General features: G+C 36.9%; 3 protein-coding genes across 4 annotated transcripts; 2 read left to right on the plus strand and 1 right to left on the minus strand.

The window, feature by feature from the left end:
• The first annotated feature begins 834 nt into the window (after positions 1 to 834).
• taf6 (TAF6 RNA polymerase II, TATA box binding protein (TBP)-associated factor) lies at positions 835 to 7,244 on the plus strand. The gene is made up of 15 exons (XM_044037233.1): positions 835 to 1,034; positions 2,215 to 2,372; positions 2,494 to 2,580; positions 2,705 to 2,858; positions 2,948 to 3,004; positions 3,092 to 3,211; positions 3,326 to 3,447; positions 3,625 to 3,702; positions 3,783 to 3,884; positions 3,983 to 4,165; positions 4,822 to 4,896; positions 4,993 to 5,118; positions 5,223 to 5,396; positions 5,833 to 6,024; positions 6,637 to 7,244. The coding sequence occupies exons 2-15, from the start codon at positions 2,217 to 2,219 to the stop codon at positions 6,958 to 6,960; spliced, it is 1,950 nt and encodes a 649-aa protein (XP_043893168.1). The 5' UTR covers positions 835 to 1,034; positions 2,215 to 2,216; the 3' UTR covers positions 6,961 to 7,244.
• Positions 7,245 to 9,272: 2,028 nt separating this feature from the next.
• Positions 9,273 to 13,316, plus strand: sat2b (spermidine/spermine N1-acetyltransferase family member 2b). The gene is made up of 6 exons (XM_044039368.1): positions 9,273 to 9,406; positions 9,642 to 9,693; positions 10,190 to 10,273; positions 10,596 to 10,697; positions 10,806 to 10,846; positions 11,938 to 13,316. Exons 1-6 carry the CDS (start codon positions 9,344 to 9,346, stop codon positions 12,115 to 12,117), a joined length of 522 nt encoding a protein of 173 aa, XP_043895303.1. The 5' UTR covers positions 9,273 to 9,343; the 3' UTR covers positions 12,118 to 13,316.
• Positions 13,317 to 13,945: 629 nt separating this feature from the next.
• LOC122777860 (claudin-15-like) lies at positions 13,946 to 19,549 on the minus strand. Of its 2 annotated transcripts, none has more exons than XM_044039366.1 (5): positions 19,099 to 19,549; positions 15,689 to 15,853; positions 14,481 to 14,562; positions 14,232 to 14,342; positions 13,946 to 14,156 (listed from the first exon to the last, which is right to left on the minus strand). In XM_044039366.1, the coding sequence occupies exons 1-5, from the start codon at positions 19,442 to 19,444 to the stop codon at positions 14,057 to 14,059; spliced, it is 804 nt and encodes a 267-aa protein (XP_043895301.1). In that variant the 5' UTR covers positions 19,445 to 19,549; the 3' UTR covers positions 13,946 to 14,056. The 2 variants fall into 2 exon arrangements, with proteins under 2 accessions (XP_043895301.1, XP_043895302.1); XM_044039367.1 differs by lacking the exon at positions 19,099 to 19,549 and adding an exon at positions 16,658 to 17,023.
• Positions 19,550 to 19,853: the final 304 nt, after the last annotated feature.

Consider the following 19,853-nt stretch of genomic DNA (forward strand, 5'->3'; position numbering starts at 1 on the left):
TAATCTCTTGGCGCATTTTGAGTTAATTTTAGGCACTTTATACAGAGTTGGATGTCATAAATAAGGGTGGGGTCTTTATAAATTGTGCCTTGTGGATGAAAGATTTTGGCTATAATAAGCAAAACATTAATCATTTGGTCCAATTTCATGTTCTCTGTCATTACACCCAGAGTAATAGCATTGTCATATATAGTTGTAGCAACCATGTATTTTATATTTAACTATTCTATACAGTGTTTCCAGAAAAATACCTTGATTTACATCAAAGCCAAATTTTAAAATTAGCTGGAAGGGTATATATTATTCACTATTTTGAAGTGGATTTCTTTTGTTTTGGGTGGAACTGGTTATTTATGGAATGTGGTAGTTCAAATGGTTCATAATGTTATTCCTATAAGATTGAGTAGGGTATAAATCATTTGTTAGAGTGGAAATGAATTCCATTTATAGAAAGTGTGGGTAGATGAGGTGGGGATTGAGAGTAGATGTTTTTTTATTTTTTGGCAACATAAGGAATGTGTTTGGTATGGCACCAGTAACAGATTCAAAGTCTTTGAGGTCACACTCAAAAGCAGACAAAATACATCCCCCCTTTGTATCTAATAAGTCAATTACACTACACATATTCTTATCCATCCACGTCCTATGAAATATAGATTTTCTTTTGTTGAGTAAATATTTGATTTCCATAGCTTTGCGTTTAGCGTGAAGTTATGATTGTAAAATAATTCCCAGAAAAATCGAAACCTGTTGTACTCGAAGATGGTTCCTCGAGCGACGGAGAGAACTGAATTGTCATCTCGCGATATTTCAACCGGAACGCGATTCAAAATGGCGAAGCAATACAAGCGGTTCTTTCACGTACGGTCCCAGCTGCTGTGCATGAATTAGTTACTTACATCGCCCAAGAAATGGATATACGTAGAGAACCATCAGCCGTACGAAATAATTATTTTTGCAAATCTTATCACTGAGTGTTTTTATTCGTGTAAGTTCCCGCTTGAACTCAAAAAGGAGAGGACAACTTCGCACAGGTAAAAATGTCAACGGCAGCTAAGTCACTAGCATGCTAGCTAACACACTGCAAGTGCATATCATTCTAAGTTAATATTGAAGAGTTTTGCGGGTGTCGTTAGGTTTGAAATCTACTTTTAAAATACTTTCTGCAACGAACTTGGTGCGTTTTAATGCTTAATGCCTTTAATGTTGACTCTGTGTCTTCAGTTCTGTCAGAACGGTTAACCCGCTTACTGTTCAACTTGTTTGTTTACACACACGAAGTGTGCAGAGAAATCCTTACTTCTCTCAAATGTTCACGTTTTACAACACTGAATATGTCTATAATTAGTGTAGCATAAATTGATTCATTCGATGTGCAGATGTTAAACTTTAAAGCAAGCTCCTAAGTGTTTTCACTGATACATTTATAGATACATTCACAGCCTCCACCCATTGCTAAAATAATCGTGTTAAGCTTTCACATTGCCACATTGGGCATTATTATTATGATTGTTGAATTGAACGATTGTGGACGAGAGTGCATAGATATTATTGATTTAAATGGAGTAATAATATAATAATTATAGCTGCCTTTTAACTGTGTTTCCCTGGCGTGTTTTTACCGCTGCATGAAGATGATTATTGTTGGGTTGTTGTTTTTTTTTTTTACTTCTCTCAGTTATGCCCATTCATGCATGAATTAGTTTTCATATCAAATGCTTGCTCTAGATACATGTTTTTATGTGTCATATTGTTGAATACTTAAAGGTTTTAGCTACATTCATGAGTCATGCTCTGTCTCGTATGATAAAGCATGGAACAATATAATAATGATCGATAATATTACATTTTACTTTCAGTTAAAATATATCTATAAAAGTAGAATTTAAAAATAGAAGGTGAACCACCAAATTGCTTTGGTTGATTATATATTTAATAGTTGTCTTTTTTGTCTCTGGAAGGTTTCCTTGTAAAGGTGTGACAACAAAGAGCAACACATCATTTGCAGCTCTACACATAAAGATATTAGGTCTATCAAAATATGTCAATTTGGTGAGATTGCAACTTTGTTTGGATTCATTGAATTTAACACCATTTACAGTAACGGTTCAAATTTAGTTTAACTTAAAATGTTTCCTAAAAAAACTAGGGCTGCAGTGCAAGAATTCAGCAAGAGAAGTGATATTCACAGACCTGTGTGGACTTTTATTTTAGCCATGGCAGAGGAGCGGCGGCAGAAGCAATGTTCGGTCGGCCTGCCCACAGAGTCCATGAAGGCCATGGCAGAGTCTGTTGGAGTGGGTCAGTTGCAGGAGGAGAGCTGTGTAGCATTGAGTGAAGAGGTCAGCTACAGAATAAAAGAAATTGCACAGGTAAATCATACATTATTCTAGGCAAACATTTTGTTAATTGCTCTATACATTGCTTAGTAACCTCATTACTGAATGTTTCATTGGATCTTGAATTGTTGTGGTCTTCTCATCTTTTTCATAGGATGCTCTCAAATTTATGCATCATGGGAAGAGACGTAAACTAACCACCAGTGACATAGATAATGCTCTCAAGCTAAAAAATGTTGAGGTAAGAGGGTTTGTGTCATGAACTTGCTTTTAACCCCTTATTTATTTAATGACATTTGAAAGGAAGTATTTTGCTCTGGTATCTTTCTAATTCCCGCACTTGAACTAATTTCCTGTTATTACAGCCACTGTTTGGGTTCCAGTCACAAGAGTTTATTCCTTTTCGCTTTGCAAGCGGGGGTGGAAGAGAGCTTCACTTTTATGAGGAAAGGGAAGTCGACCTTAGTGACATTATAAACACACCACTTCCCAGAGTTCCACTAGATGTGTCTCTAAAAGGTATTCAGATATGTTGTTATTTGCTAAGATAATATAATGTCTCCATTGGACTGCATGCTTACACGTCACACTTGTCTGTTAATCCATAGCCCACTGGTTAAGCATTGAGGGGGTGGAGCCTTCTATTCCAGAAAATCCACCACCAGGTAAGCCCCGCATACATTTTCTGAAAAAAACCCAACAAAATATTTATGGGACAATCTTAGCATTAAGTTTAATTTTCCACCTTTCAGCAACAAAAGAGCAGCAAAAGGTTGAATCTACAGAGCCTCTTAAAGTTGTCAAACCTGGCCAAGAGGAGGAAGCTACAATTCAGGGCAAGAGTCAGGGGGCGACAGCCGCAGATGGCAAAGGTTGGTAATGTGTCTCATTTTAAAATTCTTTTTTTGTTTTCTTCTCATGTTCCTGCTTTGCTTCCACCTTCCTTACTAATGCTTTACACAATGTGTTTCTCCTTTGTGTTTCAGGAAAGGAGAAGGGTCTAATAAGGTTGAAGCCACGCAGCACTCATGAACTGTCTGTGGAACAGCAGCTTTACTACAAGGAGATCACAGAAGCATGTGTCGGCTCATGTGAAGCTAAGAGAGCTGTGAGTTCAGTCTGTCTATCTTTATGTGTTTTATTTTATTCATGTTTTGTGTCTCTTGATTAGATAGTTAAGTAGTGCTGACTCTTCACAGTTTAAGGGAACATTTTCTATGAAAAAACAAATATGTCAAACCTTTTTTTTTTATTATTGATGCATTTTCTCTCTTGTTTCACTCAGGAAGCTCTGCAGAGTATTGCGACAGATCCTGGACTGTATCAGATGCTTCCAAGATTCAGCACATTTATTTCTGAAGGGGTGAGGATCTGAGTTGTAATGCTTTTAAACACCCACATAAAATATCTGGTCCATGTACTGACTCTGTGTTCTACCTGAAGGTTCGCGTGAATGTGGTACAGAACAACTTGGCACTGCTGATTTATCTAATGAGGATGGTCAAAGCTCTAATGGACAATCCCACCCTTTATTTGGAGAAATATGTGAGTGAAGAAAATAAACACAATGTTTTGTTGTGTCTGAAGGGTGTAATCTCAAGTACCTTTATTTTCTTATGTTTTTTTTTCTTGTGTATTTGTAGCTGCATGAGCTTATCCCAGCTGTGGTGACATGCATTGTGAGTAAGCAGCTCTGTTTGCGACCGGATGTTGACAACCACTGGGCTTTACGAGACTTCGCTGCTCGCCTCATGGCCCAAAGTTGTAAAACATTCAGTACTACGACCAACAACATCCAGTCCCGTATTACCAAGACTTTGACTAAGGTGGGTATTTGAGTTGTGTCCGTAGTTATTTGGAATGTGGATGATGTGATATTGAGCTTTTTAAAACTTTCCTGGTCCCAAAGATGCTTTAATATAACTAGTAAAATGGCACCGGTTATCAAAACATTGTCAAAGGTGGCACTGCACAAATTTGTACTCTCAGTAAGTCACCTGCCAAGTTTGAAGCATGTAAAGCGACCAATTTGACAGATACCTCTTTTGTATTTTGTATCCAAAGAAAATTGACACTGCACACACTTGTGTGTTCTTTTAACAAAGAACATTCAAACGTATAATTTTACTACCATGGTTGCCACGGTAGACTGCATACAGATCAAAGGAAGGTAAGGACGGCATCTGTCTCCCATGTGAGACAGGGTGGAAGTGGCTAATATAGCCATGTACTGTATCTGCCACATTTCTTCCGACATGTCTTGCTTTTCTCGTCCTAACACTGGCACGGTAAACACACTTGCCACGTAACATACTAAGGATAGTAAGTCACGTGCCAAGTATGAAGCCCGTCACATGAACTGTTACAGTTATTTCATTAACAGACAGACCGACGTTTCTTAAATTGAATAGGAAGATACTCTACTCTATATACTATTTTGAAAATACCTCACATACTTAAGCAGACTGACCTGTTTCCTCAGAGTTGGTTGGATGAGAAAACCCAGTGGACGACACGTTATGGCTGCATCGCGGGACTTGCAGAACTGGGACCTGATGTGAGTGTGATTCCCTCGCTCCCCCTCCAGGCTTTGATCCTTTTAATTTCTTTTATATGTGAGCAATAACTCCCTGTTTTTTTCCCCTCCATATAGGTGATTAAGACTTTGATCCTTCCTCGGCTTACTATAGAGGGTGCTCGCATTAAAGCAGTGATGGACGGACCAGTCGTCTCCAACATTGATAAGATCGGAGCCGATCATGTTCAAAGCCTCTTACTGGTAATAAATGAAGCTCTATAATTATGATGCAGTTTAAACTTTCACATTTCACAAAACAACGTACCTTTTTATCATGAATACAAAATATTTTTTTCTTTTCAAAGAAACACTGTGCAAGTGTCATTGCCAAGATTCGACCCCAGCCTGACAATGTGGAGCAGTATCGGACGGACTACGGTTACCTTGGACCTATGCTTTGTTCCCATGTAATGAAAGCAAGGACCCAAGCAGCACTGCAAGCCCAACAAGTCAACAGAACCACATTAACAATCACTCAGGTACATTTACTACAGGATCAGAGAAAAACATTAAATGATTAAAGTGAATAATTAAATTACTGAATAATTAAAGTCATGTGAAAAGAATGAGAACACATTAGTTTGGCTGAAAGAGGAAAAGTAAAACAGCTTGCAGCTTTATATTACCCTTACATGTAAAGGTGCAGTGTGTACAATTTGTGACATGTAAACTATGGTGGCCTTCGCATACCAAAAAGGATGATGTTCTTCATTTTCGGAAGTAAGCTGTTGCTTCAAAATTGCTTCAAATGATGCAGACGGGACCTTTAAATCATAAATATGGAATTTAAGCTTTTGAAAAAACATTGTGTATTTTTTACGCATCACACTTCAAAGTAAACATGAAGCCATTCATGTGACATTCAAAGTTAAACCGGCAGGTTCAATAATTGATACATGTGTTTTTCCCTTGCAGCCTCGTCCCACTCTCTCCGTCTCACAAAGTGGGCTCAGTGGGTCGTCGGGGCCTCGCACTCCCAGCATCATAAAGGTTCCAAGCTCCCTCACTCTGATGTCCCCTCGACCAGGGACCCCATCACAACCATCTCCTCCGGCAACCAAGTACATCGTCATGGCAACCAGTGCAGGAGCCGCCTCAACTCAACAGGTGCTCGTTTTACTTAAATTGAAATGTTGCTCCATGTATGTGTTTCTCCTATCATCCAGCCTTGGGATCCACATTTTCCTAAATCATTATTCATGACTCAAGTTTTATAAATCAGTATTTTATATGTAATCTGCTTCATATTCAGTTTTAACTAAAGCATATGTGAAATTTCACCTAAACCGTGCCGTGTCGAGGCGAGACGATTCATCGATTATTTATCGTTTACTTATTAATCGTGAATTGTGAGTTAATCGGTTGGAAGTTTTTTTCGCAAAAAGATTTGTCATTTTTCCGCTTCTTAAATTTGAATGTATTTTTAATGTCTTTGCTCCATATAACAAAGAAAATTATTAAAAGTGAATCATTTGAGAACATCATTATTTCCCGGTATGACAAACACTGATCAACATTTTGTTTTACGTTTTTCTGATATTTTATGGACCAAATGATTACTCAATTAATCGTGAAAATAATCGACAGATTCATCAATGATGAAAATAATCATTAGCTGCAACTCTATTATCAACATTATTGTCCATTCATATATCTCACTTGTTGCTGCAACCTACATTTGAGTGTGGATTTACATCTCTGTCTGTGTCATCCCTCCAGGTGATCACCCTCAGCTCTTCCCAGTCGGCATCATCAGTAACTAGCACGGTTCCCAGCGCCTCTTCCAACTTACAGCCTTTGGTAAAACTGGAGTCTGGCAGTGGCCCTGGACTAACCCTAACCCAGTCTGGCAGTGGCCCTGGACTGACCGCGTCACGACCTCTGCAGAAATACATAGTAGTATCACTGCCCTCATCTGCCTCATCCTCTTTGGAGCCTAAGAGCTCCGTGCTCCCAACCTCAATTTCCTCCACCCAGCTCGATACAGGTATGAAGATGGAACGGTCCGAGTCTCCTGGAGCAAGCACACAGTCGCCACACTGAGACTGGTGTATGTAGTGGAGATTTTTTTTATCATGTTGGTGCAGCTGAACATTCAATGATCATTGTTTGGGCTGAACTTTTTAAAGGGTTAAACTCTGGAGTGGTATGACGCAAGAGTTTCTGAACTTTTGACTGATGAAGAACAAATGTGACCAGATTTTTGTAAATATGTTCGTGCCCAATGAGAACTGAAGTCTGTCTGTGAGATCTGTAATGTTTCAGCTTATATTCTAATTGATTTCATGTTCTTTTTTTACTCTAAAATAAATCAGATTTTGTATTAATCCCTTTATCTGATGGATTTTTTTAAGCTTCCTATCATAATTTTTAATAAATAATTTTCAAAGTATAGAATATAACTTTTGTACTTTTTAATAACATTTAAATGCAGCTGTTATTGTTTCAGTGTTTTCTAAACAAACGTGTCTGAAATGATTTCTACCAAAATCATTTTTTTAAATATGATCAAAATAATAAAGAAATATAATAGAACCTGATTTTAATGTAGCAGGAATATTACTGTACCTCTGGTGCCACCCTCAGGACAAGCTCATTTCCTTTTTTTTGGCTCATTGGTATTGAAATAATATTGACTAATTGTACTATGATTAAATTAAATTGAATTCAAATTTTATTTGTATAGCGCCAAATCATAACATACATTATCTCAAGGCACTGTACATAGACAACATCAAGGAGAGCAGAGAACAGTTCACATAATGAGCAAGCACTAGACATCAGTGGAGAGAAAAAACTCCCTCTTAACAGAAGAAGAAATCTCTGACAGAACCAGGCTCAGAGATGTGCGGTCATCTGCCTCGACCGGTTGGGGTGAAAGGAAAAATGGGGGACAGTGGAGAGCTGGGGGACAGAAAATGGGGGGAGAGAAAGGACAAGAGGGAGATGAGGGAGAGACAGAAGAGAGAGAGGGAGACCAGCAGCAGATACACAACAACTGTATCAGGTTACAAGTTTATACAGTTACTGATATCGACTTTTTAATTACAAAATAGTAATAATGGTGACGATGAGCGTAGCCTCGGAAACTGGATCTTGATCCTGCAACCTGCATGATGAGAATACAGAGAGAGAGAGAGGGAAGGACGGAAGGACACAAACTAGGGAGAGAAAGAGACAAGGTTAATGACATATAAAAAGTTTAACTTTAAATACAGAGAGAGTGTCCGCCTCCCGAACTATCATCAATGCGAGGAGCCTGGTAACTAAAGGCTCTGCCTCCCATTCTACTCTTAGTATTGAAGACTTTCACTTTTTATTATCCCCATTAATATTTAAAGCTGCAGTGTGTAGCTTTGTTGATGGTGTTATTGTATTACCGTTGCCTCCGTTTGTCATCTCTTCCTGTGTGCAGTGTGGTAATGTCACCAGGCAGCATGAGAAACCGAGTCGTGTGTGAACTCCTTTGGCAATGGTGCGAATGAAACATTTTTTGTAATGAAAAAATGCACTGCAGCTTTAATTAGTTATCTAATTAAAGGGTTATCTTGACATTATTAATCAAGGATTACATAATAACCTTTGGAAAGCTTGCCTTTACTCATCTTTTGCATATGATATGTTTTTAACACCTCATGACTAGTACTGATGGGTAGTTTTTTTATTGAGGTAGGAAGACACAAATTATCTCTTGAATAATTCTCTCCGTGTTCATCATTATCTATGTTTACTGGCAAGGAATGAACAACACACACAATAGCTTTCTCTGAGCGCAGACCTTGGTGTAGCTCAGTCTACAATAGCAACATCTTCTAATCCCTGGATTACAATTACCAATGAATCTACTGTATGTTTATGATAAATAATATGAGCAAAAAGTTCATGACCAAGGGTCATGAACTTTCCTCACAATGAAGACAAGATTTGTGTACATATACGTAAATGGGAGATGTGTGTAGCCATTAAATTAGATTAAATTAGATATTGAAACTGTATGTTACTCTTAATCTAAGAGCTTTACAGATTTGTGAACGTGTGAGTGTGTCCATGTTGAGTATTATTATTTTTATACTATGTATGGACTATGTAACAATATAAGTTGTTGTTAGCTTTATCAATACTGAAACATAATTTATTTCTAATTATCAATAATAACCGTTGAGTCTTACTTGGAATGTGGACTACAACAGGGCACATACAGTGAGTTATCCTTAATTTAAGAGTTGCATATGTTTGTGAATGTGTTTTTGTTTCTGTGATGTGTGAAATTCCATGGTCAATTGTGTAATTTACACTCCGTACCGTAAGAGGGCGGTAATGTGCAATACAGCTGGATGACAAGAAGACCAGTTCGCGTGAGAACTACGGACGTTGTGTGACAAGTGTTGACAGTAGTTTTGATATTTCCCCCGTTTCTACGTTGAACATGGCGTTTAAAATACGGGCTGCAACTAAAGAAGACTGTAAAGAAATATTCCGAATGATAACGGTGAGTACATACGTGTCTTTAATGTGTATGTTCAAACTGTTATTGTGAAAGTGGACAATTTTATGTTTATGTGCACGTTTTCATTGTGTTCATGGAGTTTCAAAAGTAATTAACTAAGTTAATTAACGTGTTCCTCAATGTTCTCTGCTTCACAGTGAAATATTTGAACTTTTTAAACATTTTTTTATTTCCTTTGCTATAATTTATATGTATATATTTTCGTTCCCCCCCTCAGGAGTTAGCAGTTTTTGAAAAAATGCCAGACCAAGTGAAAATATCGCATGAAGGTACTGTTACACTAAACTGCTGTATCACTGACACTAAAGCACATTGTTCCAGTGCAGACCATTAACAAACAGCAGACACTCTGAGATTTATGTGTCCTAATATTGTAGTTTGTAATATTAATGTTCTATTAACATGTGTATATGCACATATTTGGGCTGTGGGACATTAAAACCAGTCAATATGTCCTCTGCAAATAATGTTTTTTTATTTTTACATGTTCAGAAATGTGTCAGTAAGTGAGGAGTCGAGCAAGAATTCAGTTTGATGCAGGACGCACTGTTCTTATGAGGCAGTAAATGCAATAACATATCAACCTCTGTGAAACAAATCAACAAAAGCCTGTACATTAATCATTCCTGTTCAACTTGTTGCTAGAATACTGCTATACATATTATTTTTAAGTATCTCAAGTATTCATAATGTTGGGTGCTGGTGAATACTAATGTAGCGTCTAATGGAAAGATGTAGGTATCATTTACGTCTGTTTTATTTCAGAACTGGAGAGCAGTGGTTTCTGTGAGAATCCACTGTTTGGGTGCCTCGTGGCAGAAGTACCTGAGGAGCATAAATCCAAAGAAGGTAAAATGTGAATGTCAAAGCCTTTTTGTTGAAGTCATAAAAATATAGCAGCAGTCTTACACTTAAAATGGAATGTCTTTGCCCACCAAATCATTGTGAACAGTTGTTGTTTGTGGGAATTAAATCATAATTGTTGCTTAGCTACTGAAGTATTTTTTGATTGATAGAAAGTAATATTAGTTTAAAAGGTTTTCCAGACCAAAATGTGTGTCAAATTACTGAAAAATTATTATTATTGTTGAATTGAAACTGAGGATAATTATGTATAAATTACTATTTCTTCTCATATCACAATCGCAATGTTTGTCTTCTCTCCATGTAGGATTCACAGTTGTCGGATATGGACTTTACTTTTACACTTACAGTACCTGGAGGGGGCGGGCATTACATTTGGAGGATCTGTATGTGATGCCAGAATTCCGAGGTAAAAAGTCTTCTCAAGAAAACTTCAACAATATCTATACATTTTGTTTTCTTTTGTAATCTTTTCCTTATGTGTCCCAAACATGTGATTTTTCCGTATTCTCTACAGGACGTGGCATAGGCATAAGTATACTGAGCAAAGTTGCTGAGGTAAGGATGTTTTATTAGGTACATGTTCAGAAATGTGTCAGTAAGTGAGGAGTCGAGCAAGAATTCAGTTTAATGCAGGACGCACTGTTCTTATGAGGCAGTAAATGCAATAACATATTAACCTCTGTGAAACAAATCAACAAAAGCCTGTACATTAATCATTCCTGTTCAACTTGTTGCTAGAATTCTGCTATACATATTATTTTTAATATGTATAGCATTTCTCAAGTATTCATAATTTTGGTTGCTTTTTGGAAGCCTAATTAGGAATAATATATTATAATTTTATTTAAGCAGCACTTTTAAATGGTCAGGTTAACATAAGCACATTTACACACAAAGCAATAGGGGTGGGAATCACTGCGTATCTCACGATACAATGATTTTGTGATAATCAATTTATTACAAGATAATCGTATAGAGATACATCACGATATCTGTCTAATTGAAGAAAACAAAACACATGTGAAAAGTTAAAAGTTCAGGATTTCCCTATTTATTCACAACATAGATAAGAAAGTGCATAGTCATAAAGAACGTGGATGGGGGATCTCTGATCTTCCTTCTTCTTCGGCCAGGTAACTTCTGCCCAAGTATGGATTATCGTATTGCACAAGGTAGGACGATGATATATCACTAAATCGGTATTTTGACCCACCCCTACAAATCAAAAAACAATAACAGGATACTTGGGGACAAGACAACAGAATGACGAAAAATCAAATCACCACTTGTCAAAATAAACAAGAAAAACAGTCAGACAAGTCAAAAGGAAGCAAAGCTGGTTTTCCTTTCCATGGTCGCAAAGATGGCTCATATGACTCAACATTTCTGCTACGGAGTTCACAAGCTTTAATTGTGATCAGCAAATCAATTCTAAATTGCACAGGTGGAGAGAAGCCGGGATTAGGGTGACGTGATGTCTTCTGTCAAAACAGGTAGCCAGTTATTGCGTTGCTGCAGTGCGTAAAAGGGATGCAAATGTACATTTACAATTTATTTTCATTGGATTGTTGTGCAAAGACCATCTGCCCAGTGTGATGGAGAGGTAGTGGTGCATGATTAACTCAAGGCCTGTTTTGTTTGCTCAGGTGGCGAAAAAGATGCAGTGTGCACGCTTGCAGTTGTCTGTGTTGAACTGGAATACTCCTTCTCGAGATTTCTATGCTGCTAAAGGAGCTCAGGACCTCACTGCCGCTGAAGGCTGGCACTTAATACGATTTGACGGACAAAGCCTTGATAACTTAGCAAATGATGCACCTAAAGATTAGTGTTTTTTCTTGAATGGGTTTCAGTGGCATACTGCCGGTCACTGGGGTCATGGAGCTGAATCATTGCCAAAACCAAGAATATAATGTTTAACAAAATGTCCAGCGATTCACAAAGTGACCTTGTGGACTTTGTAAATATAAACTATCATTCATAAACAAATGCATTTTTGTTTTTCAAAGATAAAACTTACATGAGAGACAAACAACATTTCAAAAAACATTTCCTGCAAGTGCTTGAAACTATTATTATCTATATATGAAAGAAATGAATGCTTTAGTTTGTGAATGGTGTTTTATATTTGCAAAGAACAGCGTTCTCTGTTCTCTGTGAATTATTGGTTATTTGTAAAACATGGTCTGTTCGTAATTTAGCTCCACTGGGTGATCAATGTTGTGTCCAGTTTCATCCATGAATATATCATGATATACTGTATAGACCTATATATTTCAAATAAAAAAGCTTTAGATTGCTTTCTAATTGGACTATTTATTATCACACAAATCTTTGTTCTAAATCAAAAATTCCACTTGGATCCAGCTGGGTTTTATTGTATGGTTGTTTTTGGTCCTTCCTATGTAGGAAATGTCACAAATAGATTCACTAGTGATTTGTTGTAGTTAAAAATCATACTTACTTAGTGTTTTTTTTAAATTTGAGTAGAAATACACACAAGATGTGACATTATTTGCCAGCATATTTTGCCTCTTGATGTTTAAATGGAAATGGACTTTGACAGGCTTCTCAAGTGCAGTTAAATCCCAGATGTGTTATGATTTCTTTCCAGCAGGTGGCACACTTTTTTTTATGATACACATTTTGATTCAGCATGATCTAGACTGTGATTAGTCTGTGATGAGCAATATACGGTAGTGTAGACAAGGGAAAGCTGGATTTACTTAAATGTTAATTAAAAATTAGTTAAATTAATTAATATCAATGTTACTGCATACTGGGAAATGTAAATGGTCTTAAACTTCACGTTAAATTCCCTGATGGTAAATTAAGTTAAAGGAAAGGATGACATGCAACAACCTTTGTAACCCAAAACTCCTTTATTGAAACATCTCTAGTCATCCCTTTCTAATCTGTAGTGCAAACCGTTTGTGAAAATGACTCACAAAGTCACCCATATGAAAACCCCTGTGACATTACATTTGAATTACAAGCGTATAAAAAAGATAATAATGTACAGAACTTACATTTGTTTCAACCCTGGTATTGTTTCATTCGGGTTCAGAGGAAAACAAAATCAAACTGGTGAAACCTAAGACGCAAACTCATTGTATGACAACGACACAGAAGTCACAGAAGATTTACGCCTTATTGTGAATATACATTTAAAAAAATCTCCACTAAAGAAAGTTGTTTCCTTGTTGATCAGGTCAATAATGTCTTTATATCCCAAGTCATTCTGGGGTTACTATTAAGTATAAGTATTTTTCTTGGGCAGAAATTTCTTGCAGGGTACATTTAAACAAACAGTTACAACACTCTTGAAACTTGAACACAGTTAATAATACACATAGATGAGTATGAAAGGAGAGCCCACTGTACATGTGTATGGAATAATGAAGCCATTTCCACACTATATATAACATAAAAACAAATAACACATAAAGTAGAAAGGATATTTAGAGCTGAGGAATCCAATCAGTCCCAATATCCAGTCAAGATTATTGCAGTGTGTTAAATTATAAAATCTTCATCCAGTCAGAAGAGTTGATGCTTTTAATAGCCGCCTGGTGTAATGCCTATTTACTTAATTAATCTCTCGCTATTTTGACAATTGATTTTATTTATTTATTTTTAAATTAAAACAAGGTTTTTAAATGTATATGTTTCCATCAAAACTGAAAATGTTCAGTTTGTGGACAAAACTAAATCAAGAAAAATGAATGACGGATTAAGTGATCATGAAAATAAGTGTTAATTGCAGCTCTAGACATAAGCATTCCTTCCATAGTTGCTTGGCGCAGTGTGAGATGTCGCCACAGTTGACAGCATGTGTCCTCTGGGGCCTGGTTGGTATGGATATTGTCTACAACATAAAAACAACATGCTTTTGTTTAGAATATACACCGATACTCAAGAGTGGATTAACACCGGTACTCACATTTTTTCCTCGGATGATTCCATTTTACAAGCGCACAGCAGACACGAACCTCCGCAAATGGCGAGTGTGGCTGAGGACCAGCCGATGTACAGGCCCTCTCCAATCTCATACCTGTGACATTCACACAGTGTTGACATTTAGATTCTCCTTTTTAAAAGCAAACAAACAAACAAACTAATACCAAAAGCATCTGTTTGTTCTACGTCATTTAAAATCAATACGACATTGGAGCAGATTGTGTTGACTCACTTCGTCCCTGGATAAAACTGGTCAAAGAACTGTTGCGTGATATTGGCTGCATACCAGGACACAGCAATCATGGTGCAAAGCCCTACAAAACACAAAAGAAAGTGTCAGTTCAAAAGCTAATATTCTTTAAGTAAACTGAAGCATGTAGGGCTATTGATAAGGCCAAAACAATTGGCCTTAAAGAGTTGACTGTGATGAATGAAGACAGGGTTAATTTTAGGCCCCTCCTATAATGACTGCATGAATCAGCCTGTTTGTTTAGACTAACAAATAAAAGAAACATACAGCAATGAAATGTAAACTGCCTCAGATTAAATTACAATAAAGTCAAGATAATGTTAATAATTATTATAGATGTATTGTGTTAGGGTGTAATATATTGTGGATCCAGAGAGAAAAGATAGAATAGAAAGCTTCAGCTCTGATTGTATTAGGGCTGCATCTAACGATTTATTTTTTTTGGTCCATAAAATGTCAGAAAATGTGGAAAAATGTTGATCGGTGTTTGCCAAATCTCGAAACGATGATGTTCTCATACGTCTTATTTTGTCCACAAACCAAAATTCTTGAGTTTTAATGATTTCTTTGTCAGAAGGAGCAAAGAATCCAGAAAATGTTCATATTTATGAAAAATCAAAACAGAATAATCAATTATCAAAATAGTTAATTTAGTAATTGAGTATTAATTTAATAATTCTCGCAGCCCTAAATTGTTTAGAATACAATGACATAATGGTGTACAAACCCAATTAGTGCATATGGAAAACAAAAAAAATGCTATCAAATCATTGAAAACCTTTGAAAACAAAACAAAGGAATAGAAAAAAAGACCATTAAACCCTGTCGTCTACAAAGATCTTGATGAGCAGCAGATTTTTATGTTGCTGAGACAGAGATGTCTTTATTTTACATAGTGTGACCTTTTCTTTCAATCCACAGACCTTTGGAGAAGGTGCACTGTTGTCTATCAGCAGGTTTGTTAGAGTAAGGATAACCTTTTTGAACCCGTGGTCCATTTTCTGATAGCTTGTCAACTGCAAACAGTTTGAATATCCAACATGTTTACCTCCCCAGGTGTTCTCTGCAAAGGTGTGGTTTAACTCGACGTGACATAATACTTTTGAACTGCTCAGCTCGGCTTTGGCAACGGGACAAGTTTTCAAACTTAAACTTAGTTTTGGCCACATTTCCATCTGTACAGTCTGTACCTTGCAGTAAGAAGAACACTCCTCCGATTGCAGCGATTCTCCCCTTCAGGACGTAGTTCTCTCCTCCTATTTTCGAGCACTGCATCCCTACGAGTGTTGCCAAGAGCCCAAACGTCCCGAACACAATGGCTGAGATCATCAGAGCTCGGGCAGCCTGAATGAAGCCTGTGAGCAAACATAGAAAACAAACACGACAATGTACCAAGATTCAAGTCACGTACACACGTATAACACTTAGAAAACAACACCTGACGAAGGCGGCAATGTAAGTCAGTTTCAGTGAAATGGAGTGTCGATTGCCTAAAGCGGAGAAGAAGCAGTTTGAATCCTGACTAACGTTTGAACTCAGCTTCAGCTTCAGCAAAAAAATGATGTATGTTGGAACTTTAAAAACTTTCTTCCTGTTTGGAGATGAGGACAAAGCAGTCCTAAGAGTGCTAACTAAAGAGATTGTGGATTGTGTACAGTGACAATAAAGTGTTTCATGCACAACAAAGCCATTAGAGAAAATCTTAAACCTTAATCCTGACACTTGAACAAGACGGTAGTTTTATCAACATCAGTTCTTCAAATACAAATTAGACATTTATTATTTTACGAGTCTGTATTTGTCGGCTTTCACTGAGGCTGTGCCTAATTACCCTCTTTTATCTGGTCATGTCCTATGGTATATTACCATACAGATCATAACAAGTACAGTAAAGGCTCCTGAGGGCAAATCCAGGGTAAGGTTTAAACTGAGTCGATGTGGAAAAGACGATAGAACATCACTTGATCGGTGTGCTCCTCCGAAATACACGAGGCTCGTAAGAAGTGCCTATTTGTACGGCATAAAAACAAAACAAATCCCATGACGATGCCACTGCTTTAAAGGCTTTAAAGGTTTTAGAGTTAAAATGAGAGAGTTTTTCCTTGACCTTTGTGAGGTCTGAAAATCTCTCATCGATTCTTCACACGTTGACCACATACCATCAAGTGCCAGCAGAGATGGAAAATCCCGGCAGTTGTGAACTCCCGTAGAGTCCGTTGCACAGGACATCCAAAGGTTTTCATAGATGGTGGACGTTGTGATAACATTACCGTCCACTGAAGAAACCCTCCAGTATCGATTAGGAAGGGCAATCCCAACCATTATCCAGGCCAGAAAGCCCAGGAAGAAGGCAAATGCTTCCACTATCGGATTCATATTTCCTTGCTTCTTCTGTCCAAACCGCGCAGACTTATCCAGAAAAAGAAAAATGTTATATAAACGCTAACTCTCCGAGCTATCTACCTGCACAAACGTGTGGTTTTGTTAGCCCCACAGCTTCAGTGTGCCAGACCAGTTTACTTGTAACCCCAGTGCTAAGATAGTATAGAAAACAACTAATCAATGATTAATGTCCAAAAGCCCACTTATGATTTTCCCCTATTATTCTCAACTCTTTTGAAACATTTTCAAAGGCTCCAAATGTTTGCCTAACCTGAGGGACAACAGTGAGAGGTGAAGTCCAACCTTCAAACCTACTTACGAATGTTCATCGACCTCAAGCCATTTGTCATCTTTTATCATTTACCTTTGAACACGATGTCAATGATATCAGAGTGTAATTGATGGGCTCCAAGTCACGTTCTGGCTCCTTCACCCTGAATCTGAGGGTGACAGTGCATCTATACGTACTGACCCACAGATGACCGGTCTGCTTATCTGACATATGAGCCCCAACACCTTTTTCTTTCATTTGTTAACAAATATAGAGTTGGTCATTCTCGCCCTTTTGTCGCCATGGAGATAAAGCTCCACTGTGGCCTTTTGGTCACACAGACAAAAAGAAACATTTGCCTTAAAACTTAACTCTAGTCCATATGGTTTTAACTAGGGATGGGACGATACCACTTTTGTGTCCGATACAGATACTGATATCACAAACTTGAGTATCTACCGATACCGATATTAGTCCCACACAGTCATCGATACAGATTCAGATAGCGATTTTTTATTTACATTTTTACAGTCTGTGCATAGTGAAGCATGTGATATATAGGATTTATGTATTGTATCTAGAGCTGAAACAATTAATTGATTAATCGACAACCATTTTGATAATCGATAATCGGTTCAAAGTTTTTTTCATGATTAAAACAAGATTTCTGATTGTTTAAGCTTCTTAAATGTGAATATTTTCTTCATTTCTTTGCTCTGGATAACAAAGAAATCATTAAAAGTGAATCATTTTGGTTTGTGGGCAAAACGAGAACCTTATCATTTCCAGGTTTGACGAACACCGATCAACGTTTTTCAAGGTTTTCTGATATTTTATGGACCAAACGATTAATCGATTAATTGAGAAAATAATCAACAGATTAATCGATTATGAAAATAATCGGTTGTTGCAGCTCTAATTGTATCAGATTTTACATTTTTGTCTGATATCCAATCAAGAGATTTTGACCAGTATCGGATCGAGTCCCAGAATTGGTTTTAACCTCTAACGTAAAATGTATATATATATCTATATATATATATATATCTATATGAATATAGAGATATATGTATATATATATATATATATATATATATATATACACATATATAGATATATATGTATGTATATATATATATATATACACATATATAGATATATATGTATATCTATAGATATATGTTTAACGCTCAAACGCTTGGACATTTTTCACCATTAGTAGTGGACAACAGGAAATTTTGATGCAAATGAGTGGATATTTGATTAGACAAGGCACCTTATAGGCATATTTAAATGTAAATTCAGGAAAGTCTTCTTAAATTATCAACTAAAAAAATGCAGCGCTTCGACTCAATCACTTAGGTTCAACATTTAACATTCAATAAGCTTAAATGGACGTCCAACATGTATTGAATAAAGTTCAATGACACAGAGACAAAGGAAACACTTCATGAAATCAAACCATTATCTTATTGCCCTGTAATTAAACTGCTTTATGGGGTACTTTATTGTGACCATAGTCTTAGTTTGCGTCTTACAAATTACTCTTCCACAGAATGAAAAAACTAAATGTTACACATTTTAAAGAGCTGTTGTACAGTTTTTAATATAAAAATGACTTGGAGATTAGAGCACCAGCCTTGGAAATTATATGCAGATAAATTTCATATTTATCTTTAATTGAATGATTTATTTTTCATTTAGTAAAGCAAGGATTATCTGCCGGGGCTATGCAATAATTTAGTGTGCTGCATTCAGTGAAAGAACATAAAGCTGTCTCACTAGTGTGACATTACAGATTATAAAATGCAAACTCAGCTATAACATACAGCTGAATCATCAGGGAAAAAACTGGAAAACCTACTCAAAAAGATCTTGTAATGCCTGACTATGACATCACCATTAATAGGCCATTAGATAATTACAACTCCTTTTATTTCCACTTACCTGGAAGAGCTAAAAGTGATTGAAAGTCCCAGCAATTATAGATCCCCGTTGAATCACTGGCACAAGACATCCACAGGTTTTCATAGATTGTGGAGGTTGTGATAACGCTGCCATCCGTGGTGGATTCTTTCCAGTACTGGTCTTCCAGTGCTACAAAAACCAGTACCCAGCTTGCAAAACCAAGAAAAAGTGCTGTAACCTCAATGACCCACTTCATCTTGAGAAGTAGTCTTCTATAACTATCAATACCAAATAGGTATTGCCTCTGTGCCCTGTTTGCAGCCTCTGTGGCTGATATACATTTTGGGGAGTGTGAGGACTGACTCAGGATTTTTTTTTTCCTCATGCATGCAAACCTGGACTAATTTGAGCATTGATTTGTTGGCTGTAGCTACATTACTAGTCTGCTATTCCCGCCCAAAATTGATGGCATTTCATGTGTCAGGCATTTTACCATAGAAATGTGAGCATACAAGGAGGTTTTTTTTTTGTTTTTTTCCCTCTCTTTTGATTGTCAGTGGAGATAATCTGTTGTAAAACAGTTATCACAGATTCAGATTCAGGGCTGAAGTCACTGCTGGCTCCGCTGGCTCTGACACACTATTGAAGCTACTGCAGGAGACAATTAATGTGGTTTTTCTATTTTTTGTAGCAGAGTTTTAAGATGCTTCACAGGATCACTGTGATTGCAAAACTGTATTGTCACTACATGCAGGACAAAATAGTTTGCTAAATTGGTGAATGAGTGAAAGTGA

The sequence above is a fragment of the Solea senegalensis genome, linkage group LG11 (assembly GCF_019176455.1).
Source record: "Solea senegalensis isolate Sse05_10M linkage group LG11, IFAPA_SoseM_1, whole genome shotgun sequence".
Taxonomy (NCBI): Eukaryota; Metazoa; Chordata; class Actinopteri; order Pleuronectiformes; family Soleidae; genus Solea; species Solea senegalensis.